The sequence below is a fragment of the Chenopodium album genome, chromosome 4, assembly GCF_948465745.1.
Source record: "Chenopodium album chromosome 4, dcCheAlbu1.1, whole genome shotgun sequence".
NCBI lineage: Eukaryota > Viridiplantae > Streptophyta > Magnoliopsida > Caryophyllales > Amaranthaceae > Chenopodium > Chenopodium album.
This window is the reverse complement of record NC_137837.1, coordinates 11245369-11272053: the sequence shown is the minus strand read 5'-3', so window position 1 is coordinate 11272053 and position 26685 is coordinate 11245369. Positions and strand designations below refer to the sequence as shown.

Genomic DNA, 26685 nt, shown 5'->3' with positions numbered 1-26685 from the left:
AAAACACCTCAGCCTCAGCCACCACCGTGCAAAACCACCCCCTTTCCTTCACCCTTTAAACGGCCAAATCGACCATCAAAATTGACCACTCTGGGTTTCAATGGTCGATTCCGACCGTTTTTGAGGGTTAAAGGGTAAAGGATTGGAGGTTTTCGACCTTTAGGGTTTCGCCCGTTAGGGTTTAAGCATAGAATTGTTGGTGGTTGTGTGGCTAGGGTGTTGCAAGGTTAGGTTAAGGTGGAGTGTAGTGCCGGTGGTCGAATCAGCGGCAAATCGCTGCTATGTTGAGCTCGGTGGAAGTGGGTGTGGCAAAGTCGTAGAGATGTGGAGTTTGAAGTTATGGAATGTGGGCTATTGTGCTAATGGTAGACTTGGGCAGATAATTGCTGCTGCTGTTTTGGCGGTTTTGGGTGGGGGCAGGGGGTGTCGGTAGCCTGGGTAAGGGTGTCGGTGCGGCTGGGCAAGTGGCGCCGGTGGTGGGGATGGCTGAGTTAGGGGTTAAGGGTTTTTATCTTTCTTTTTTATTTTTTTATTAATTTATTTATTTAAACTAATAGACACTTGACACATGTCTTTTAGGGCCCCGCTAATGGATTCCATCAAAAAATCCATTTACTAGTAGTGAAATAAAATTATTATTATTATTATTATTATTATTATTATTATATTATTATTATTTTTTATTTATTTTTTATTTATTTTTTATTTTATTTTATTTTTATTTTTTTTGTTGTTGTTGTTGGTGGTGTTATAACTTATAATTATTAGTTACTCCCTCTATCCTCAATTGTTTGCCCCAAACCATAAATCCACTTTAGTAAGGCTTTGAACAAAAAAATGGTGCACATGGGTTGACACAAATATCAACGAGGAGAGAGATAGAGAGAGTGCAAGTGGAAAAACATGGAGTAAAACATAAATACGGTCTCTGAACTATTGTATAAGGGTAAGTTTTAGTCCCTCTCAACTTTTTTGGAGCATTTTAGTCCTTCCCCCACCTTGAAAGGTGTTTTCCAATCAAAAGTTTAGAAACCTAGCCTAGTCAGCAAAAGTTGAGGGACCATGACTCATTTTTTTGTTTTTTTTTCTTTAGAATTTATTAAAATATGAATCTTTAAATTATTTGTCTTTTTCTTACAATATTTTTTTTAATTCAACTTATTATTGGTTAAAAAATAAAAATTAAAAAAAGAAAAAAACTAAAAAAAAAACCCACCACATACCAGCCACCCCCACCCTCCGTGAACCCCTCTTCCTTACCCTAACCCCACCAAAACCGCCCGACAGCCACCATAAAGCCCCCAAAACGGCCAGCCACGGAACCCTCCAATACCAAAAACCACCCTGCAGACCTAAAATCACCCTCGAAATCACCACCTGAACCAAATCCCACCCCCAAATCCATCGCATCCACCACCTTGAAACCGTTGATAACCCCCAAAAAAATCGTCGAAAACCGCCAAACCCCCCCCCCCGAAAACAGTCGAAAACCTCTTCAAACCCTCTAATCGTCCCCTCGTTCGCTGTTGCGCGCTCCTGCTGCCCGTGTTTGATTGGTTCGAATCAAATCAATTTGTGTAATTTCGTTGGGGTTTTGGCTGGTTGTGGAGGGTGGTTTTTGGTGGTGGGGAAATAGGATTAACAGGAGCAGCCGCGAACGAGGGGGTGTCGGGATGTATCTCACCGTCGGGGGAGGACTTGGAGACCGGCGGTTGGGGTGAGTTTTTCTTTTTCCTTTTCTTAATATTTTAGATTTTCTGGGTTTTCTTATTGAATTAGATTAGTGAGAAGAACTAATAATAAGAATTAAAGGAGGAGGAGGAATGAGTTTAATTACATTTTTTTTTTAAAGTAAGATCTATATGATTTTTCATCTTTAATATTTTTGAAGAAAAAATTAAATTTTGACAAAAAATAAAGGAAGTTTGTTTTTGTTTTTGTTTTTTTTTTTAAATTATTAATGGGGTGTTTTTTTGGGAATTTTAAATAAAATTCCGAAGAAAAAAAAACAGTGAGTCATGATCCCTAAACTATTGATGACTCAACATTTCTAAACTATTTTGCTGACTCACAGTCCCTAAACTAATGCTTAGTCAGCTTAGTCCCTAATTTTTTGGCTGGAAAACACCTTTCAAAGTGGGGGAGGGACTAAAATGCTCCAAAAAAATTGAGAGGGACTAAAACTTACCCTTATACAATAGTTCAGGGACCGTAATTATGCTTTACTCGGGAAAACATGCCAAAAGTAGTATGGAACAATCTTTTGGGGACACCTTAAAAAGGAAAGTGGAGCAAACAATTAGGGTCAGACGGAGTATAATCAAATTTGTGTGTGTTTTTTTTAATGGTGTTATTTTATAAAATTTCCTATAATTAATTCAGAATTCACTTAAAAATAAGGTGGAGTAAAAATGGCTCAATAGCACAACAAAGAACAAACTAGTCTAATTTATTACTCGTATATAGAAGTTCGTTAAAAAAAAAAGGTGAAACTTAGAGACTTGAAGTACAATTCTACTCTCTCCGTGTTTTTTTTAAGTGTTACACTTTGACCGACACATAGTTTTGGGCAATTTAATTGACTTAAATAAAATAATAAGTAAGTGGGGTAGTTGAAGTATTAAAAAATTGTAAAAGAAAGATATTGAGGTTAATAGTTTATTGAAAAGTAATAAATGTGAGAGGAAAGATATAATATAGAAGTAGTAGTGGGTTTGGGTGGAGACCTAGGTTGCACGGAAACGGAAAATGGAAACGGAGACGGGGAAACGGGGAATCGGGGAAACGGAAATTTTAAAATTATGGGAAACGGGGACACATTAAAAATACATAAATAAATACATTTAATCAGAATAAAATACCAAATAAACTAGCAAAAAAAATAAAAACAAACAGATACTTCGTTCGATAAATTGCAAGAACTCCCTTTTTTCCAAATTAAATACAAGAAAAACATCAAATTAGTGAAATCGTTCGGTGGTAGTTAGATCGACTTTGTTCTAGCTAGGCGGTGATGGCAGCAACATGGATCTCCAAAGCATGGAAACGACAATTATAAAAACAACTCAAGTAACTATGCTGCTTGACTGCTCGTAATTTGTGAATATAAGGGTTTAATTGCTTTCTTTTAAAAGGGAAACGCTTATTTATATCCTTAATTAAGTTTCCCACGGGTTTTCGAACTGTTAAATTATGCGAGACGCTTCACAAAACAAGGAAACTCCATGAGCCGTTTCGAAACGGGTTTCGAAACGTAAGAGGTTTCGGAAACGTTTCGGAAACGATACGTGGCTAAAATTAAGAGTTTTCGTGCTTCATTGGTGGAGACTATGAGAGGAGAGAGATATAATATTTTAATGTAGATTTTTTCCAAAAAAAGTGTAACACTTAAAAAAATACGACCGGAAATGAAAAGTGTAACACTTAAAAAAATACGGAGGGAGTACTATTTTAAAAAAAAAAAAAAACTCCATTCTACCAATATTCTTCCATTGCTATTTTTGCTAACAGGGGAAATCAAGAGCTGACGAAGAAGATGACGACTGAAAATGTTCTGCCGCAAACCCTAATCTTATTTCTCCTACAGCCTCAAAATTTTCAGGTAAAATTCCTAATTAGATTCAAACATAGTTGCTAAAATCAGTACTATTTTATAGTCATACTCTTGATTTTGCTTAATTTCACCTCCAATTTCATTCCTTTTTATCCGCGTTGTCCTTACAATTTGATTGATTGATAACAAATGTTATGTGATTTGACATTGAAATGGCCTATTTCAGGAAATTATAATTGATATTAGTTTACTGTATTGGTTTGTTTTGCTTATGAGGAATCAGTGAATATTGTCAAATCAGTATCCCTGATTGGTGATTATTAGATATACATGTTGCATGCCTTAGTTATGTTAGAGATGATCTTAAATTTGGATTTGATTGTTGAAAGTGGGGATATAGAAAGAGATTATGTTCATCAAGTGTGACATTAAATGTGAGGTGGAAACTAGGTGGCTCGGGTTTTCGTTGTTTGATTTCGGTTAATGGCTGGATGAGTCATGAGTATAATGCGTTGTTTGATATGATTCAGTGATGGCGAAGAAGTTATAGTGTCTATGTTTCCGTAAATTTTTTTGTGGTTGATGGGTGCTTGTCATATAGTTGCCATAGGCCAAGTCAAGCTTCAAATCTTTGGATATTGAGACAAAAGGTGGTTGTGAATCTTGGGAGAAATGGTTCTCATTAAGTCTATCAAATTTAGTGTTACTTAATTTGCTAATCAATTACTTTGCTTGCGTCCTGTTGCTTTCTTTACAATTGGGAAGTGCTTAATACTTCCGCCATCCTTTATTTTTTGCCTCATTGGGGTGATGTTACATGTCTAATTTTTAGTGGGATTAAGTTGATGAGAGGGAAATGTGGTAGAGCCAAATGTACTTGGTGTGAGAGTAAAGTAGTTGTCTCATATAACCATTTAGGGATAGAGGGAGTACAAAATATAGGTCTGTAATTAGTAATATCTCAAGAAAATTTTACACATCCATAGGATGCATATAGCCTTAATTTCAGACTCATACTCTCATCTTATCTTTTCGAGCAATGCAAGTTTGTTATTAATGAAGGTCATGGTGTGAACCAGACTAAAAGATAGATCTTGTACTACGTGCATTTTGTGCCACATCTAACAATTTCACAATGTCCCTTTTGTTTCTCTCTCTCTCTCTCTCTCTCTCTCTCTCTTTATCTGGCATTTTATTGCTTGTTTGTCATGCAAAATACTTGTCTTCCTTTAGATTATAGTTTCTTCACTCTTTAGCAGATTGTTTGTTTTGGATTGTTCCTGTTCTCTATATGGATTATATTATATGCTTTTTTATCCTAGCAAATGGCAATCAACTTAAAAACTACTTCGTATATGTTTTTGTTTTTGCTTAGGTTATCTAATATTCCAGCATACGTTTTCTTTGCAAGTATATCTAACTGTTATACTGCAAACATATACTATTGTTGTGATGTTTTTGCTGCTTGATGTCAGTAGTAAGACTTTGTAATAAAAAGAACTACACAGTATATGTATTCAATAATTTTTAGTTCATTATGAATTTGATGGTTTTATTAGCTATCATTATCAACCCGTTTGGCAAGCTCTCGTAATTTGCTTTTGAGTTTTCACACCTAATCAAAGAGGGCAATAGTATATATTGTAAATGAATAGTTATATTATGAGGATTCTTTAGTAAAGGAATTGCTGTAAAATTTGAAGGTCTGTTTTATTTCAAATCAACAAGTGTAATTTATTTGTGGAATGCACTGTTTGTTGTGAAACCAAATTGAGGACAATAAAAAAAAAGTATGATGGGACTAAAAAAGCTTAATACTATCAAGCAGTTCTATGATATATACTGGATTACTGAAAGTCTATTGTCAAAAAAGGAAGCATCCACTGATTCATAATGTACATAAGAAAATTGCAACTGACAAGAAGTAATTGTAGATCTGTGGAAGCCGTGAAACATTCTTGTTGAGGTCACAAAAGAAGCTTATCTAATGCCATTCGGTAGCACCATCCCATGTCTAAGCAGAACCATCAAGTGCTGCCAAAGCAGTCTGTAAATGTGCCTTGGGTCAGCTAGGTAGTCCACATTAGAAGCCAGATAAATGCTCTGCATAATCATAAAGTATAAAATTTGGAAGTGGTGATTAAATATATACTTGTGGTGCTCTGCAACCCGAAAGACAGTCCTGTTTATATTCCATAGGTTACTTATTTCAGTAAGAGAACATTTTTCTTTGAGCTATTTAGATTTTTTTGCCTTTAAATATCAGTAGAGCCTAAATACATTGATCCTATTTTTTGACATTTTAGATAAAATGATTCATGGAGTTGAGCCCCTGCCACCCAAACCTGCAAGAGCTGCAATTAAGATAAAAGTGAGTTTGCTAACCTCTCTGCTCACCTAAAAATTACATCTCTCTGTTTCTTTTGTTGCTCTTTCCTTTTTGATTTTTTATGTTTGACCCTTCTGTATTTCTTCTTTGTGGGTTTATGATAAGCCATTCTTGTTTTTGAGTACGTTTAATTGCATTTTCTGAATTCTGTATATTTTGATGCTAGTCTTCTGATATTCTAACTTTTTAATTCCTTTTCTTTCAAAATTTAATCTTTGTAGTTGTAACTTTGAATTCCAGTGCTTTGGAAGCTTGCTGTTCATTTCTTCTTAAGCTTTTCAAGGAGTTCGTTAGTACAAGTTTCTATCCTTTAATCTTTGATGATAATTGTTCTTGTTGTTTATCTTTAGTTTGAAGTTCTTTACACCGTATGGTAATGTTGTTCATGTTTAGTTTAAAGTTTTTTATTTTTTTATTTTTATTTTTTTTATTTTTATTTTTTATTCTTTTTACTTTTGACAAAAAAAGTTAGGATTTCTACCCAAATAGTTTATGGTTCTTTTAGCTTAGTATACTTGTTTCCTTCTAATATGATTGAGTAGGTTCTTTGATATAGGGGTTGGGTTTGATTTAGGGGATGTGTGACCTTTAGAAAGTCATGATTTAGCCATTCTCACCCTTGCATAATGCTTGGCTATATGATTTGGTATATTGGAGTTGCTATCTTGACATTATTTATTTATTTTTATATTTTTCTTTTGCTTTGATGGTCAAGCTAACTATTCCTAGAATTGGAGAGCCTCGAAAGAGGTATCCATCGCAGTAGTTAGATTGGTTAACCTTGTGTATGTAGGATAAGGGATAATTATTCCTAAAATTAGGAGACTACTTAGCTAGTAACATCCTATCTTGTTGAGGTTAATTCTCTATCAAGAGTTGCAAATGAGGGCTAGAGTCTGGACACCTCCTTATAAGTCCTCGTCGATGATTGAATTTTCTAAGCAAAGATTTAGGCTTAGTGATTATAGAAATGTAAGATCGTTTGATCTCGTGGAACTATGACCCTACTTACCATAACTTATTCAGTATTCATGTTTAGGATGAACTCGAGTAACTATGATCCTACTTACCATAACACATCAGGTTTAAGATGAACTAGATAATACTTAGACTAGGCTCATGACTATTTGATTAGATACCACTCTTTCACCTCTTCTTTAATATTAGGGAGGTTTTATTTGAATACCTAATTGCCTTACATAAAAAAAATTATAAACAAAATATTACAAATAGTAGAACAATTTTTACTTTTTAGTAATTTAGTCATTATGCATCTCACCTTTTCATAAGTAATTATATTTATATCTTTTTTTTTTTTTTTTTTTACATATATGTATTTTTTATCAATGATATGGTTCACAATTTACATATCATAATTAATGCCCCAATTTGACTGACACATGTCTTTGACTAATAATATCTTTTAGATCAATAAGTATAGATGATTTTAAAAATATTATTAAGAAAATTTACATTGAGTCGATTCTAACAACTACACACTTAATTATGTTTAATAAGATGTATAAGGTACAAAATTGGTCAAAGTGGTGCATGTGAATAGTACAAAAGTCAGACTAGGAAATTTATTTTGAAACGGAGGAAGTATTAGCTTACAAAAATGATCTCATTCATAACTGCTCCATATATTAGAATCATAATAAATCTTCTTTATAAGCTGAAAATAGCAAACAAACTTATACCGTCAAATATTCAATTTTCAGAATATTTTAAAGTATTTTTTTCCATACAAGACAAGCAAATCAGAATGTGACACATATTAAGCTTACGTCGACTTGCTTGTTTACATCGTAGTATAAAGATAGATAGATTGTGAGCTCTAATGTCAGCCCTCAAATTTATGAAGTGTTACTGTTGGCCACCAGTCCACACCCACCATTTCCAGTGTTAGGAAGTAAAGATTAAAGGGGGCATACACAGAATTTCCAACTTCATTCAAATATGAGTGAAACACAAATCTTTAAGGAAAGGATGAAGGCTCTCATAACCCTAACCATTCTAGATGACCTAATTTTTGTGCAAATTCTACCCAGGCTTCCGGTAAAATCCCTAATTCGATTCAAATCTGTTTGCAAGAATTGGTATTATCTTATTTCTACTCCCAAATTTGCTAAATCTCACCTTGATTTATCATTTTCTGCTCCTCAATTTCTGATAATTGATGGTATGCCAGGTTTTGAGCTTAATTTTTACTCGTTATCTTACGACGAATCCAACAATTTGAAAGAATTAGTTCATTTAGATGCTCATGTAAGCCATCGTATGCCACATCTAGTGTTTGTTGTTGGTTGTTGTAATGGCTTGGTATGTTTGTATTGTCAAAGCGGTTGTGGATTTTTTTTCTCTTTGTGGAACCCTGCGACTCATCAATATCACAATATTTTGTCCCCTATTGATGGTTTCATGGGTAAAGGTGGTTTTGGATATGTATCCGCTATCGATGATTATATGATAGTTGCTGTTATCCCCACAAGTGCTATATTATCAAAAAACATCCGTCTTTGGGTGTTCTCGCTGAAAGCTGGAGCGTGGAAATACTCTGTTTTATCATGTGATAATGGATGTGAACCCTTTGAGTTCATTAAAATGGACAGGGTTTTAATTAATGATACTCTGTACTGGACCGTTGGAAAATGGGGAAATGCTGGATGCACAAAGAGTATTATCTGTTGTAATTTTGTTGACGAACAAATAACAGAAATACCATTACCAGGAAGTGGTGATCTTGTTATTATGTCTTCTGTGATTAATGGGTGCTTAGCACTATATCGCTATAAGATTGGTCAGCCTCGCGAGGTTTGGATATTGAAGCAAAAGAGTGATGGTAATTCCCTTGAGAAATTGTTCTCAGTCCCTTGCAGTAGTGTACTATACCCCTTGTGGATGAATTTCTCCCCAAGTGGCAAGTGTTTGGTTAAACATGCACGACAGCTCAAGTTGGTTGACCCGGCTGTAGAAGATATTGAACCTTTCCATGGTATCGATTTTGATGAGTCTGTGTTCGCAGTACACCAGCATGTTGAAAGTCTCATCTCACCCTTTGGGACTTCTCTTAATGATGAAGACAATGATGCTAACATCACAACTTAAAATAATCAAAGCGAGTACATTATTTTGTAGGTATTTTATTTCTACATGTCCTGTGTAAATCTCAGCGTGAGGTTGTCTTTTTTATTTTTATTTTTATTGACTGTGTAGTATTACTGATAAGGTTGCTTCCAAATAGCTGTCAAGTTTTGGTCATGCTTTACTACTATTGTATGGTATGCTTGCTTTCTGATGTTATCTGCTCCATTATTCCTAAACATTGACAAAGTTTGTATATTGTGGAAGCATATTAGGACTTAGTTGTAAATTGCTTTATCTATCATAATTAATATGAAGGAGATGATGTTAAAAACACCACACAGGTGAACCATAGCCAGTTTATTATACATAGCATCATATATTTTGTGTAGCAAGAGGTAGAAATCTTGCTAAATGACTACTTTTTGCACAGTGGTCTGAAGTGTTTTTTTTTTTTTGCTGTGTCAATCTTGAAATTATATATTTACTTCCTGATCCATAAATTTAAATTATTGACTCTTGTCTGTTTTGGAAGCATGTGAACAGTTTGCTGAATTGTAAGATATTGAAATTCCTGAACATACTCTGCAACTTGACAATTCTGAGAGGTGGTGAGTAAGATCAATGGTGGCGGCTGATTATCACCTGTATGCTGTAGCTTCTCTCTCCGTGCTTGGCCATGTCTGGGCCCTGAACTTCCGATGCCAGATGGTGGTGCTGGGGCTGAAGATGGTGAAACTTAGAACTTTTTTTTTAGACGCAGAAACTTTGAACTTTAGTTATGACTGGCGAAGTTTGTTTTCATTCCCTTGTTGAACCAAATATAAAACTTACAGAATTTAAAGCTCAATTCTCATTATTTCCCTTTCTTCTTTCTTGATTAATTTCCGTCTCTCTCTCTCTCTCTCTCTCTCTCTCTCCAATGACTCTGATAGCTCTCTCTCTCTCTCTCTCTCTCTCTCTCTCTCTCTCTCTCTCTCTCTCTCTCTCTCTCTCTCTCTCTCTCTCTCCAATGACTCTGATAGCTCTCTCTCTCTCTCTCTCTCTCTCTCTCTCTCTCTCTCTCTCTCTCTCTCTCTCTCTCTCCAATGACTCTGATAGTTGATTGCATTAGCAACTTTTGATTCAATATGGTAGATAAACAATAACTGCTGGCCGATGCTACTGGTACAAACGATTGAATATTTACGTAGAATATATATTTTCGTTTAATATTCTATGTAGTCCATTAAATTTTGATTTAAGCACAAGCATATACATTGAATGAGAAGGTGTTGAGCTTGACTATTTGGATGTTTAAAGTACATGTACATTTTTGTCAATTTTAATTTCCTTGCTATGTTTTCTTTAGTATAGGTCATATTTCTGGATTTACTTTTTCTACACATCTCCCCTTCTGCTCACGCTTCCTTCCTATCTTCACCTGCTGGCCTCGCAAGGATGTTGCTGCTATAGCTGCAGCTTTTGCCTTGCCAATTTGTTCTTGTTCTTGTTTGTCAATTTGCCTTGTCTATAATTGCCTGCATCTATTCTAATGGTTATAACTTTTGTTGTTGAATTTACATGGCTGCTGGCATAATCCAAAGTGGATGTCGTCTAGTGTCTGTCAAGGAAGTTGGCATGCAAAAAGTTGAGGCTGTTTATGAGCCATTTGAGCCTATATTTCAGAATTGTGGTTTAAGAGGTCTAAGGAGATTCTTTCTCTTTCACCTAAAATTCCTAACTCGGAATTTCTGAACACCATTTGCTGTTCTTCACCTTCTTCAGTTTGACATCTAGTACAGTTTTTTCGGTGACCTTATGTTGATCCTTTTGGGTTAATGCGAGTTGATCTTCATGATAAACCGTAATTTAAGGGCAATTTTGGTTTTGCATTCATTTAATATGGGACATTTTGGTAAAAATAACAAATGATTTGGTAATATTCATTTTTCCACTACCAAAAGTCCGTTTGGTTAGGGGCAAGCCCTAAATCACTCTTTTTCTTTCTCTCTCTCAACTGGCAGCCCCAAATCACTCATTCTCTCTCTCAATAATGGCAAGCTTTTTGGGTTGTTTAATTTCAAGATAAAATGGTCACTCCTACCCTTTGGGTTTGACCAAGCCCTTAATTTCATCTTTTATTCATATGATTTTCGTTTAATTTCGCCACTAGGGATGGTGGTGTTGTTGGACGGTTTAATAGATGAAGCTTGGACATGAAGAAGATGGTGATGTCAGTGTTAGCTTCAATTGAGTAAACAACTTAGACACCATTGTTTGCGTTAACAAATGGAGTTACAGTCTTGGCTATGGTTGTTGGTGATTAGCAGAATAACAGCGGAAGAAGCACATGTTTGAGCTGGCTGTTAATCTATTATGACTAAACACTATATTGTCAAACTATGTTGATCATAGAGGTGAATTGGGGCAAGTCCATCCTTTTGATAAACATGGCATGTTTATCAATGGCAAACTTGTAAATAAATGGCCAAAAATTTGCATTATTTATAATAAAACTGCTAACACTATTAGCGATTTTAACAAATTACCTATTTGCGAAAAATAATTTCAGTTCAGTGTATGAATTTTATTTAGTAAAAAATAATTTCAGTTCAACAACTAAAATTCTTAACAATAGATTTGTAAACAAAAACAAGTTCAATCATTAGATGATACATAGTAAGGTTTCTCACAAAATTCTAGACAGATATAATTTTTTTTGGCATCAATTAAACATAGTATTATTAAAGACTATAAAAAGAGGATTGTTACAATATTTTTAGTTTTCCTAATTTGTATTTGTTGACACAAAAATCCAAGTAATGGAACTTCATGTATAAATAGAAGTGTAGAACATTATAAAATAGATCTTGCTAACGAACGTCTTCATCAAGGCGTTAGATAATTCGTTAAAATAATTCCAAAAATGGTATTAATTTAGGAATGTATGCCAAAGTCACATGGCAATTGGTATAATTAATGTTCATTACAAGTTAATGTTTCTACTTTTAGTTATCTTATCCAATGTCCTTAGAGCATTCGTTAGCTTTTGTCTTATAAATTTGATTATGATAACATGTACGGACAAGAAAGTTAAAATTGTGCTTTCCACAAAATGAGTAAAGTGATTACTTGTTCAACCAATAAATTGGACTTAAGGTCAAATACGGTCCCTTGCGAAATGCCGATTCAATTTTACATGATTGGTGGCAATTTTTCAAAGACAAATTCAAGAAAGTATCTTAGTACATGACATATTTAATTACATGGATCTTTCATATTTATTAAATACTAGTCGTTGGAGCACGCGCGTTGCGCGTGCTCCCTCGACGGCAAGATAAGTATGATTCGTGAAATTGTTCCTTTTTTGAGGTCTTCGTGATTTTGTTTAGGTTAAGATTATAGAGGCGTTTTAATTTAAAAGTTGTTAGAAGGGGTAGTGATAAAGCTTGTAAGATAAGTAAAATTCGATTGTAATATTCGTGGTTGTATTAGGGTGTTGTAATAGCAAGGATACAAGAATTTGTAAGTACTAACAAGGAATAGTGATAAAGTTTCTATAGAGATATATGTATGGAAAAACAATTGATATAAGTGAAGTTATTTAGAATTTATTAGAATTTAATGATTTTTAAAAAAATATACTATTGTTTTAGATATTATTTCAGAACATAATATGGTTTATTGAGTACCTAAATAATTTCGAAGAGCTTTATTTTAAAATGATTGTGATTATAAGGATTAGTAATAAGGAAATGCAATCTTAGAGGTTAAAGTAATGTAAAATGGATTAAATATAAAATATATAAAAGAATTGTATACATATTTGTTAGACTATTTAAAGTAGAAAATTTTCGAGTGGTTCTTCTATTGAAAATTATAATTGTTGGAGTTTGTAACTGATGCAGTACATTTAAAGGGTTGTTTAGTGAACTAAGCTGGTTCTTGCAAAAAACTTGTTCTTGATACCCCTCGTGTACTGCTATTCTTGGAGTACCGGAGGACCTTTCAATTGGTGGATAATCTAGGACCTCCAAATAAAAATAAATAAATAAATATAAATACATAAAATATAAAAAATTAGATGCTATGACTGGGTTGTGCAAAAGTGTGTTTTTTATACTTCTCTTTTTTTGGGTGTGGGAGGGGGGATGGGTCAGAAATCTGAAGGCTACTTTCTTCTCGTTATCTCTGTACACCATGCTCTTTAATGGAAGGAACAAAACAGCATATAAGCATAGTTGCCTAAGCTCGTCCTGAAATGATTAAAACGGGACAACAATAAAATATGCAAAAACCCGAGATCAAGTAAAAAATGCCTGATAATGAAGTACAAAACCTGAACCAGTAGCAACAAAAAAATTATAAATTTTGTCCTCAATTGTTCAATAAAAAATTACTAAGCTCTTCAGAGACAAAGTACACAATAAAGAAGTTTAGCACTTCATAGTGTTTATACATCTACCAGCAGTCCACAGTACTGAAAATCATATTCATGTTCCACGGTCAGGACCATTGTCCCGGATAAAAATACAGTTCAAAGATTACAAATATATATTTCATATATACTTGTATAGTTGTATAGAAATGGAAAACATATAGACGCATAGTTCAAAGGTCAACAACAAAGTCTTAATCTTAATGTACTTGGCATTAACTTGCAAGTGCAAATCCACCGACTCTACAAAATTTTAGCTTAGTTTAAGAGCATAACAGCAGTCATAATATAGTATCTAAATAACAGCAAGAGATACACTCATAAGCTTTTGGCCAACTATCAGCATCTGCAATATGATGAGATGAAATAATGCAGACTGACATTTAAGATAAGAGTTCCCAATGAATGAACCAGCCTCCATGTTCTACCCATGAAAGCAAGACAAAGCCAGTTTTCTGAATTCTGAAGTAATATAACTTCAAGAGTTCATACTTAATAAACACTGCTCAACTTATCTTGTAAGGCAAAAAATACTTCACTATTATGTAAACTGAAGGAAAAAGAACAAGTGAACAACTATAGATCGGAAATTCTTGCATGAAATATGGGACATCAGCATCTAACAACAAAAAGGAAACACATACTCTGTCAAGAAAAAGGCTTCTCTTCATACTATTCTTAAATAATGCAAGTTGAAGTTCTTCCTGATCATCATAATTGATAATTGTATTAGAATAAAGAAACAATAATAACTTGATATAGCAATAATATAATACATAACAACTCTTCATTTGCTACCATATAAAACAGATTATCACTTATACATCAAGGATATTTATATACCTTTTGAATAAAACCATCTTTGACAACAGAGTTGCTGAGTTTATTGAATAAGTCATATAAAAGATCCACTTCATCCTCAGTAACTGCAACACAAAACAATCAATAAATTATCAAATTATAAATATTTATTTTGTCTAAAATATTTAGGTAATTTTGGGCATAGCTTCTTTATTTAATTTAAAAAAAAAAAAAAAAAAAAAAAAAAAAAAAAAAACCCGAAAAAGAAGTATGTAACATTACTTTTGTGAAAGAAAAAGAAAAACCTTTCAAAAAATATGGAGTAAAAAGATCATATTTTGTACCAAAAATCAAAATATTGTGCCAAATATTTCAGAAGTACCAACTCCGAGTCCAACATAATTTCTAAGTTATGGCACACATATATAAGAGTACAAGTCTTCTACTTATAAAAGTAATGCAAAATTTACCTTTTTTCATCTTCGATATTCCCATCTTCAGTTTGATTTTCCTCGTCCATTTCCTCATCGTCTTCATTGTCCACTTCCAGAAAATATTTCTGATAAATGTTACTATTGTCGGGATCTTCTGTTGCTTCACAAGACAACTACAAATGGCACAAGGCTCAAACCAGGCAGGCTAATCAATCAATCAAAGCCTTAATCCCAAAAGTGGGGTCGGCTAACATGAACCAAATTTGATTATTCCGTGTAGTCATCAACATAAATCTTTCTCCTCCATCCCTTACGATCCAAAACTTCATCCTCACGTAAATCCATGCACTTCATATCCTTCCTCACTCCTTCCAACCAAGTCATCTTTGGTCTCCCTCTTCCTCGTTTAATCCCTCCATGGTCCCACTCTTCCACTCTTCGCACCGGTGCACCCTCGGGTCTCCGTCTTACATGTCCAAACCAACGCAGACGATTTTCCCTTAATTTATCTACAATGCCCGAAACCAGGCAGGCTAAAATGAATAAAAACTTACATCATCTTCAGTGACTGGTTCTCCAGGAACATTTAAAGGAATTGGCTCAGGCTCCAGCTCTTTTTTATAATTTTCTTCATCTCTTCTGCAACATCTTGTGCCAAGGAGTCCTAAAATGCTCATTGATTAAAATTAAGTAAACGTTTGATGTGGTTAAAACCGCAAGACAATAAGAGATATTGGGTAATAACTAATAACCTTGTGCCTCTCATCCTCTGGATTAAAAGAGCATCCTTGAGGCTCAACTTCAACTGCTGGAATTTGTGAAGGTTAACCTTTCTGTAAATCAAACAATTCATAATGGACACCAGTCAGACAAGGGAGCTAGATCATACGCAGCCAGATATAAAAAGAATCAAGTAATAGATTCTGTGCATCAAATATATATCTAAAATCAAGGGATCTCATAAGAGACTTTGACCCAAAGATCAACAGAAAAGATATCCAAATTTGACAAGCCAAATACTTTACATAACATGGGTAACAGTGTAAGCACCTTTTAATGGGAAATAAATAATCAAATGTCTACATACTTAAGGATGGGAAGCACAATAAGCGGAGTGAATCATTAGATGATTAGGTTACCACCTTTCCTCTTCATCTTCTTCAGCTTGTAATTGTCGAAGCGCTTTTTACCCACCGTCCCCAACTGATTAACAAGCAAGCACATTATCTTCATTCTCCAAGAAAACAGATTATAAATTGATTTAATAAAGCTTCAGAAAGTAATGACCAATGGCAACAAAAGGTAATCATGGAAAATGATAAAGGTGGTTAGTGTTTTCCCAGTATCTACCCACTAATAGCAGCTGTTCATCAGATCAAAACTCAAAGAAAACCTTGACAGTTATATTACCACGTGTTAGCTCTTTCTTTCACATCCTCTTCATTTTCATAAATATAAACTGATAATACCCATAGAAAAGCCTTATTTTGATTTAGATTGTTTGTTTGCCCCAATTTTTGGTTTATTCTTTGAATGTAGAATATGATCAAGTTTATTTTGTAATTTACACCTAGCTAAATGTCCAGAATTCAACAACTAATACAAAAATGCACACAATTGATAGAAAAATAAGCATTATAATACAAAACCCAAAGCAAATTTAAGGAGTAAGAGATAACCAAGAGGAACCCTTGCTTTCCAAGAGTCCAGTAATACTGAAGACATCATCAGCAGAGAATCAATTCAATCCACCATAACAAATTCAAAACAAAAATAGCAAAATCACAAGAAACAAAGGGTTAAGCATTTATCAGTCAATCGAGGAACCTTTATAGCGATACTACTAAAACCTGCACACTTATTAATACTACATCATCATATTGGAGGTGCAATTGGAGGTGAAGGTGAATCAACCGTAATGATTATGGGCTTAGGATGTGGCATTTCTCTTTCCATTTCTGGCAGCTTCTATGGCTTCCTTGTTCACGGAATTTTTGTTGTTTGGTTCATACTTGTAATCTAATTTTATTGTGGATTTTGTTTCAAATTGAGATGTTGGAATAAGCAGTAGGAAGCTCTCATCAGAATTTAGCATAGCTGATGAGTTAATACTTTGAACTTATCTAAACTCAAGGTCAAAACAAAATTAGAAAAAAGCATAATACAACCAAGATCAATCTACAAATGTAGATAGTGTTAACTACGTGTACTCATGGCTAATTTAGTATATTGTACTAAAATTTCTGTGAATGAAAATGGATGGTAAATACATATTCCATATAGGATCAGCAGTTCAGCACAGCACAAATATCAGTACACGCAGCCACGCAGGCACGAGCACAGACACACACACACACAGTCAAGAACTAAAGGTGAATAGCAACTCACTAAATTGTGAAAGGTTTAGATACTAAAGAAAAGGAATTATATGATAAATAACCCCAAAAACTGAGAACAATAATACATTATGCAATCAAGCATTATAGACTCACGGCGTTTTTGTCTGCATTGTCCTCAGGATCCTGCTGCAAGGTTTCTTCAACAAAATGGGGTTGAGAACAGCAAGTTGAGGTCAATCAAGTCATCTACATCTTCTGGCAGCTGATCTAACGTTGTTGGTTTTGTCATTTTTAGAGTTTAAATGCTGAAATTGGTTCAGATTGTGTACTTCGGATTTTTTTATCAAAATAGTAAGAAAAACATGTTTTGTTCCTCGAAGTTGCCATTTTAAAAAATGTAAAGAAAATTCTATCAATCTTTTACAAAAAAATATGATGAAAATTAAAATTACCCATAATTTAACAACAAACGATTAAATGTAGCCTTTATCTTTTTATCATTCCTTAATTGTGGGTAACTTTTTAAACTTACAAAGTAATTAAGTAACAAATCTAAGTACCCATTTTACGTAAGATCATCATATTCATCAAATGACATAAAAAAATTGACAAAATTACTAAGAATATGAAATAATTAGTAAAGAAAAAACGAAAACAATTAAATGAAAGAACCCAAGAAAATTGAGAAAATTCGATGAAATTGTAGTAAAAGAAGTAAGAATAAGAGGTAAATGAAGATAAAAAATGTAGAATATAAATGAATACAAAGTCCGCACTTCTGCTTCTTCCTTATTCATTAATGATCTTGCTCACTATAAGCTTGACTTTGTATACAATCGAAATTCAGATTATAATTAAGAAGAATTACCAAAAAAAACATAGAAAAGAAAGGAAAAAAGAGGAGAAATAACCAAAAAAAAAAACACAGTCAACATTCATATTAAAGATTAGATGAAAATTGAACCAATTTGAACAAGAAAGAGAAAGGAGAGATAGAATTGTACCTGGAGATCAACAATCCTGTGACAAATCAGACAATAATACTACTAACAATAATAATAAAAAAAAATCAACCTAAAACAAACGATAAATCACTCAAATTCAACCCAAAAAAACCACCACACAATCAAAGAAGGCACTAAAATTCAACCCAAAAAACGAAAATAAATAGAACAAATAAACCCTTAAAAAATCGAAAAACAATCGAACAAATAAACCCAATAAATCGAAAACAAATTGATCAAATAAACCCCATTAAAAACGAAACAATTTCGCACAAATACACCCACAAAGATTCAACCCCAAAAATTCGAAAACATAGAACATATATGCAAAAAATCCACGACAATCGAACAAGTAAAGCCTAAAAATTTAAAACTAAATCGAGAAAGAGAAACGAGATCAAACCTGATGAATGTGATGATCGGAAAATCTTCCACAACCTCAGACTCGAAAAATCGTCGAAAGGGATGATAATACAGAGGTTTCTCTCTCTAGGTTTCTCTCTCCTTCCCCTTTTTCCTTCTGAGATGAAAATACAGAGGGGGAAAATGGGAACAGCAGCAGAGTAAAGGCCAAGTAAGGGTGAGAGAGTAAGTCGGTTGGAGAGCAGCAAGCAACAAACAATAAGAATAAGGGGCAAAATGGGAAATGCATTAATGTTGGGGGCAAGGCTGTAATAGCACCACACAACACTATTCACAAGCTACAGTATTTACATTTGCATGTTTATAAGGTTTACTAGTTGTTGGCCCGCGCGCTACGCGCGCGGTCCCCCAATGTGATTTCACCTCGGTGATTAGTGTATAATTAGTCGTAGTTTATGTGTTAATGTAATTGGTTGCGTTTTGTTTGTCGATTTTCTTTTGCTCTGATTGGCTAGCCTTAAATTTAATTTGGCTAATGATCACTTTAGTTATAGTAAATAATGATGCAGACATAGAGGCCAGAGTGGGCAGTTTTAGAAAACCTTTAAACATCGCTAATGTTTTATTTGTAATGAGGTTAAGTAATAGTTGTTAGCGTTGATCAAAGTTGAAATCTGATGGAATAGATTATGTTGCGAAGGAAGTAGTAGTGTAATATACGTGTGTTGATTGAATTGAATTTATTGCTACATTTTAATCTAGGTGATCTTAATTTGTTATTATTTTGTAAGTTGTTTGATTAGATGTTGATTTATCACCTGTAAATAGTGTTAGTTATTATTTGATTGTTTATTCCCTTTATATGTGATTAGTAAGGTAGCTTCAACAAATTACTCACGGTATATGTTAGTAATTTTTAGTAGCTAGTGCTCCTTCAATTTCATGAAATTAGACGGGAAATAAAAATTTTATGATTTGTGATTGTTGCATCGGTATTTAATGAATACATATGATGAATGGGGCTTGGCGTGATCAGGACGATTAAAGGATTGGAAAATTGGGTGGTGCAATCAAGGCGATTGAAGGATTGAAAAACTGGGTGATGCGATCAAGGCGATTGGAAGATTCAGTGGAGGATTGGCATACTGGGTGGTACGATTAAGGTGATTGGGGGATTAACAAAATGGATGGTGCGATCAAGGCGATTGGAGGACTGAGTGGAGGATTGACACACTGGGTGGTGCGATCAAATCGATTGGAAGATTAACAAACTGGGTGGCGCGATCAGGGCGATTGGAGGATTGGTAAAAGGAAATACCAACCCTTACTCAAATTAAAATGAACATAGACAAGTAGGTGTTAGAATCCTAATTTTAGGATAAGTATCTTGTATATAGTACAATACTTATTGAGATTAGTGTATAGCATAAAATTTTAAAGTTAAAAGCAACCCTCTCTCTCTCTCTCTCATTCATGTTGACTACAAGATAATCAATAAGTTTATCATATTTATAAGTTTAAGTTGTTAAACAGTTATCTAAAAGGTTTTTCACATATTATAACATAGATATCTTGTTATTGTGTCGTTTTACGAAATAGGTCTTAGGGCTTTAACCAGTGAGGTAAAAATCTTCTATTTATCTTATTTATTTACTTATACCCTAATTATCTTCTTTATCTTTTATTTAGTAATCTCTTTTTATGTGGTCTCTTTCTCTTTTTATTTTTTTTTTAACAAATTGCAGATAGAGTTTATAGTTAAGTTCTACTTGCATATGTACCTTATTCATTTGGATTCATGTTTATAAGAAATTTATCTATCTCAATTTTATTACAGGTTGTACTCTCTCTTTCTCATAAAAACATTAATGTACAAACCTAGCATGATCCTACTATAGATTCTTATTAGTGTTGTCGTCTTTTGACCTCACCTTACCTCATTTTCACTTGTTTCATTACTTTTCTTCTCCTTTACCTTCTCCTCCATTTTCTTAATGTTTTACAAATTTCAAAAACTATTTTTCAATTTGATTTTTCCCTTCCCTCATTAAGTACTTTTTGTACTTATATTTTACAATTTTGCATATTGTAACACCGCTAAATACTTAGCTTGTAATTATTTACTTAACAACTATTACTTAACCTCATTAAGTTGATGACAATGCTAAGTAAACAATGATCTTTAAGGCTCCTTGTTAATTATAACATGAGTAATTTGTTGAAACTTAAAACTGATTGATTGTCTATATATGTTTTTTTTTTTTTTTTTTCAAACTTTCCTCATTTTATAAACAAAAATATCTTCTAATATTAAGAATTTTATTTAAATGTTTAACAAATGAGAAAAAGGGTTAATTTTTAACAACTTACATAATAATTTTTGTAAAAAAATAAGAATGTATTAAATTGAACAGCCAAGGAAAAATCGAAAAATTATAAAAGTTGTTTACATTATGGCACATGTTATTTACAATTTTTCCTCAAATTTTCAAATTGAAATCTACAAAATTTCTACTACTCAATACAATCAGACCAGACCCAATCAATCTCCAAATAAATAACCAACTTTCTGCCATTGACACCTCGTGGTTGCTCAATTAAATCGACAGAAGAATGCAAGTAGAAAAACCTGAAATATTGCAAAGAGGCAATTTTATGTAGCCACAATATAAATTAGAAAACTCCAACTATTCACCTTAAGAATGGCTTAAGATATACTTCAATAACCACTAAGTTGTCACTGAACAATTAAGATATGAGCCTTCCCAAAAAAAAAAAAAAAAAAAAAAAAAAACACAATTAAGATATGTTGTTAGCTTTTACTACAGCTAGATATCCAGATTGATGGTCCTTATTCATTTCCATAAGGAAGTAAAATATTGTGTTCAAAACTCCCAAACGAAAGCAAGTTTCGGAAAGAAGCATCCACGCACATAAACATATTAGCTGAAGTAAGAAAAAGCTCTAGAATCTAAAACTTGTGAACCAGTTAATAATTATAAGAACATTAAGGTTAGTAAGGTATTACCTTTTTCTCTCTATTTTATTATACCCCAAAGCCTGGTTATATATCATCACCACAAACAAAAGTTAGTCTTTTGACTCTTCCAGACACTTGGATCCACCTATACACATTTTCAATCACACAAGCACTTGATCTTGAGAACAACAACCTGTATATTTGTCTATCTTACGACATTGTGTGTTCTGTTAGAGCAACAATACACTTGTTCCTGATTCCAATTTTCGAATCTCTTTCGTTGCTTCATAGCTAACCCATCTGTCATCTGTAGTCACAAAACAGTATATTGTAGGAAATAAGGAACTTATTAACTACTCTGAATACATTGGATAATCAGTATAATTCAATGAAGTGTATTACATGACAGTGCATCAGAATAAAGTCAAATGGAAGGAAGTTCCGGCTTAGAGTTGGAGTTATACTTGCTGCTCCTTCTAGTAGGCTAGGGAGATGTTGTGCAGCATCCTTCGGCATTTAGAGAGGATTTGAGAGTGTTTACTGCATGTAATCCATATCCGACAGCCATCAGTTCAGCTCCTACTTTGTCCAGCATTATTGTAGCCACTCTCTATCCGATTGTATACAAAACAACTGTAATTGAACAAAATATTTACAATTTTAAAGAGGAAATATACAAAGTGCACAGATGAGTGATTATCATGAGAATATTTGATTTCAACTGATCAAATAGTAGCCAAACCTGAAAATATACGAAATAAAATCATTTTCACTTATTTGGGATAATCTAAAAACCACGTTCAATGGTAGAAGATAAAGGAATTTGCAGTATCACACTATCACATGCTCATATTCTTAAGGCTTAATAGTCACTTAGATGAGAACTCTAATAATATTAATTGACCACCAGAGATAAAACAGACAATCAGAACCTATATTTAGAACAATGCACCTAAGGTTCCAATGTAGCTAAATATAAAAAAATAACATCTCATTCAAATCAAGAGATCAATCAAGTAATAGCAAAGGCAAAAGAGGATTCGTCCAGCTTGAGTATATTATTAAATAATTACCAAGATAGAGAAGTCATGCCTTGACAGAGCTCGCCAAGGGGAGAATGGCTAACATTGCTCTTGAAAAAGGTCAGATCTTCCTGTGTGCATCCAATGACTGATGCTAGGTGATCCTCACACTCAGACCAGATTCGTGTTCATGCTAGGTGACCCTCACTGCATATATCTGTTAAGTGGTTTAGTCATTCAGATTGATCCTCCTCCATGAATTTCTACTTCAGACGAAGCAGCTTGTCTGTCAGGTTAATAACCTTAAATCAACGACACCAAAGAATACAACTCATAGTGGTAAATGCTAATTATCATGCAACTATTGTCGAGATCAATTGGGATAGCCATATATGCAATGGTTCTGTTTTGGGATATTCTGACTCAAAGTGATAGCCGTCTCAACAAATCATATCCAATAATCCATCATCCAAGTTCAATGCAGCATGCATGTCACTGGCCATATGAGAATCTAATTGATTAGTTTGCTATAACAGTGAAGAACAATAGAATATAACAGGTTAGAAATAGAAAAATAGAGAATGAAACATGCAAGAAGAAAAATATCAAATATCAACCTTGACGGATATTCCCTTTGCTCTCCCTCTGCAATGGCGAACTCGAGTTCGCATTGTAATAGAACTGTGCTCTGCCTTGATCTTCCTTAATAAAAATAACCCTCCAATTTCCAATGGGAACTTAAAAGCTCACTAAGGTCCTTCTTAATGCCATTGTAATGAATGAATGTATATATTTACCAATCATTTTCCTTTATTACAACTATATTGTTATTAGAAGATAGACAATTTTAATTAAAGTTCAATTTTCTATCATAAAAGATAATTAAATTAGTGCATCAAAGAGATTCCTATTTAAGACAAATCAACATAGATTTTTGAAGATACAAACGATGTTCACTCACAATCCACAGTGATTTGAAGTTCTAGCACAAACAAGATAATAGGATAACATAGGAGTAGTGGTGCATAAACAAATATGAACCTGATATTAATCTTTCAATGCTGCATATTAGCATAAAACTAAAAAAACATCTTTCACCTAATAAGGCACCACAAGGATTAAGTATAAACTATTCCTAAGTAGTCAAATTCTAGAGACTTCAATAAAACCCAAATTGATATTTAGTTTGTAACAGATAAATACGTGATAATTACACTATTTTGGTTTATACAAAAGCAAAGAGTCCTAATGCAGTGAAGAAATAAACAATATAGGCAAGCTGATTCTTGTCACAAAGAATACCAACAACTTAAAATACCATGAGAATATAAGATATTGTAAAAAAAAATAAAAAGAGTATACCTTCAGCATTATCATGAACTACTGCCATCTTGGTACATCTGGGCAAAGCATTGTCAAAAGAAGATAATACAGCTCATCAGCAAGGGAAATACCAATATGTCCAAAACAAGCATAATTGGTTAACATCCAACTCAAAAGTATATTTCTTGCCATCACAGGATAAAAGGGCAATACAATAATATCAAATATTATTAAAATGAAGAACAAAAATCAAAACTTTAACAAATGAATAATTAAAAAAGCCTCGGAATTGCAGATTTTTTCAACAAAGCCTTTGGGCTAATCAGTCCTGAAAGATAGTGTTTTTAACTGATTTCATCATTGGCTATTTAATTTTAAAAAATTAAAATATGAAATCATATTCAACAATGCCAAACAGCCCATAAAGATAGCAGTCCACAAACACTAATCATGTTCAAAGGATTAAGGATGCCTATTGCATTTAATTGAAATGCATCTGTTGGCTATAAAGTTTTGTTCAAAAACCTCGTTCAAGTCTATCAAAGTTCAGGTGGATACGGACATAATGTTAGCTGTCTGACTCTATCGTTTATACACATAAGATCCAAGATCCTACCCATTCAATCATCATATCTCCAGCAATACAAATTTAAAGCCGAAAACCGGCTCATAAACCAAGCACATCAACAAGAAGCATTCAACATTTTCCCCAAACACCCATAATTCTATCATTTTATGCAACCATTGCAATTGGCAAAATCATGTATTTTCAGCACAAAGCAATGTTCATTGAAAGAAATCAACATTCAATTAGCAATTTCAATTACTAACAACTGAAAATAAAGCCAAAAAAAAAATAAAAGAAATAAAAAAACCCAACAAACCTTAATCCTAAACTTGATTTTTGGAGCATCTGTAATTTCATGTCCGACTTCAAAGTAATAATCTGCAGGTTGCTCGGGATCCCTCCATGTCAACATCAATCAAATAAATTTGATCTTCAACACCCAAAATCCAGAAAGTTATTATCCTGTACACCCAATATCAAAAATTCTGCTGAAACAAAATTTTAATGGACGCAACAACACCCTCAGCTTGGAATCCCCAACAATCAGAAGCAAAAAAAACTTCAAATCTGACAAAAGGGTTCACAAAATTAGGGGAACCCAGAATCCCAGATCAAGAGTTAGGTTATAGCAAAATACCGAAAATAATAGCAATCAATAAAGAACGAAAAAATTGTTCTGTGCTCCGATCCATTAACAAACTATAATTGAAAAAAAAAAAAATCAATCTTCATATACAATCAATTAAAGTCGAAAAATATTTTGAAAAATCCTACATTGTGAAATTGATATCCGATTATTACACAAAGAAAACATCCTTAACTCAGAAAGTTGTTTCAATGGATTATAGATAGAAATTAGAAGCCGCTTCAATGGAGATGAAGGGAAAGTGTTGTTGCATGACAAACCAAATTAATTGATTTCAAGTTTCTCGCTAAAAAACAAAAAAATTACAAAAAGTAGCAATTAACCTCATTGTCTAAGATTTCCAGAATTGTTTGTGCACAAATGTTTGGTAATTTTCCAATTTGTAACAGTTTTGTCACATTTCTCATGAAAATATGTATCTAGCAAGTTGAACTTTAGGGTTTCTGAAAACACTCAATTATGAGTTATCCAAAAGCAAATTGATAAATATGAGCAAACAATCAAGAGGAAGAGGAGAACCTGGACAGCGGCATCATCATCAGCGGTGGACATGTTGACGGCGGCGTGAGACGAACTGATGATGATGCCGCTTTCCAGGTTCTCCTTCTCTTGCACCACCGAATGGAGTTTTTGATTTTCTTCAGGAGTCCCTAGATTGTGAAATTGATATTCGATGATCACAAGAGAAAACATCTTCTGCACATAAGCTGTTAAAAAGGAAGAGAAATATATCAAAACTCGCTTCAATCGAGAACTCAACATTTTATTCAAACAATTTTGGGGAGAATTTCAAAAAAGAGAAAAGAGAAAAGCAATTACCAATTGCAGCAAAACTAAACCCTAAAGTTGCTGCCAAGTCAATTGAAAAATCAATTACCCCAATTCTCAAAAATCTCACATGAATTTGATTACTTTAAACGATTCTAATTCATCACAAAGGAGAAGGAGAGAGAGCTAAGAAGACGCTTCAATGGAGTATTCAGGGTACGCACGTAAAAGCAACTCAAAGGTGAAGAAAATGAAAGGAAGACAGTAAAATCAGGGAAAGGAAGGAAAAAGAAAGGGAAAGGGGGCAGAAGAGTCTTCATACAAAATGACAATCCTACCCCTGAAATTTTGGTGATTCAGGAAAGGAGGCAAAGGGTAGGGGCGGTATTTCCCTGTTCCTAATGAACAGTAAATTTGGGAGTTCATCTTGTGCTACAGTGAATGTGCTATGGACTTTTATAAGAAATTATAGATTTAACATAACCAACATTAACCAAAAACAAATACATTAGGTTCCAAAATAATCAAAGCTACCTCTGCATGTTAAATACAAACAATTAAGCCCTAAGAAAGTAAGGATCCACAAGCTGATATTTCACATTTTGAAGATCAAGTATGGGCTCCCTTGCGTGAACCTGCTTTTTTAAATCAACAATACCACATCAATGAGGGCTCAAATACAATTCTAATTGAATGTAATTCTTCCCCAAACTAACAAAAAATGTGGGCTTTTTTCACATTGAGCTATAATCCAACAAAATCTAGATTCAATAGAGCTATAAACAATTCATATAAAGAGATAATCAAGAATTTAGCTGCTATTTTCCAAAAATTTAAGATATTAATGTCAATATAACAACAATAATTATGAAATCAAATTATACCAAATTCCAATTAATTAAACAAAAATAAAACAAAATAATCAATTTAATTGCAAAAAATACAGAAAATCTCACCCATATCCATACCCATATGCCATGATCGCAAGATT

General features: G+C 33.4%; 1 protein-coding gene, 2 long non-coding RNA genes and 1 other non-coding gene across 11 annotated transcripts; 1 reads left to right on the top strand and 3 right to left on the bottom strand.

The window, feature by feature from the left end:
* Positions 1 to 3458: 3458 nt before the first annotated feature.
* On the top strand, positions 3459 to 9885 carry LOC145628905 (uncharacterized). Its single transcript, XR_014111511.1, has 3 exons — positions 3459 to 3601; positions 5860 to 5924; positions 9573 to 9885. It is a non-coding gene; the product is annotated as an uncharacterized LOC145628905 (long non-coding RNA).
* A 3151-nt stretch (positions 9886 to 13036) lies between these two features.
* Positions 13037 to 18587, bottom strand: LOC145628904 (uncharacterized). 8 transcript variants are annotated; one of them, XR_014111507.1, is made up of 8 exons: positions 17174 to 18587; positions 15824 to 15884; positions 15434 to 15514; positions 15236 to 15345; positions 14718 to 14790; positions 14290 to 14372; positions 14091 to 14150; positions 13037 to 13264 (listed from the first exon to the last, which is right to left on the bottom strand). XR_014111507.1 is itself a non-coding variant. In XM_081681334.1 (7 exons), the coding sequence occupies exons 4-7, from the start codon at positions 15265 to 15267 to the stop codon at positions 13953 to 13955; spliced, it is 402 nt and encodes a 133-aa protein (XP_081537460.1). In that variant the 5' UTR covers positions 15268 to 15345; positions 15434 to 15514; positions 15824 to 15884; positions 17174 to 18587; the 3' UTR covers positions 13553 to 13952. The 8 variants fall into 8 exon arrangements, 1 of the variants encoding a protein (XP_081537460.1); XR_014111505.1 differs by lacking the exon at positions 13037 to 13264 and having other exon boundaries at positions 13553 to 14150; positions 17174 to 17325; positions 18428 to 18587; XR_014111509.1 differs by lacking the exon at positions 13037 to 13264 and having other exon boundaries at positions 13553 to 14150; positions 15824 to 15908.
* A 2884-nt stretch (positions 18588 to 21471) lies between these two features.
* On the bottom strand, positions 21472 to 23769 carry LOC145626670 (uncharacterized). Its single transcript, XR_014111052.1, has 3 exons — positions 22441 to 23769; positions 21770 to 22000; positions 21472 to 21674 (listed from the first exon to the last, which is right to left on the bottom strand). It is a non-coding gene; the product is annotated as an uncharacterized LOC145626670 (long non-coding RNA).
* A 221-nt stretch (positions 23770 to 23990) lies between these two features.
* LOC145629586 (small nucleolar RNA SNORD96 family) lies at positions 23991 to 24079 on the bottom strand. Its single transcript, XR_014111750.1, has one exon. It is a non-coding gene; the product is annotated as a small nucleolar RNA SNORD96 family (small nucleolar RNA).
* Positions 24080 to 26685: the final 2606 nt, after the last annotated feature.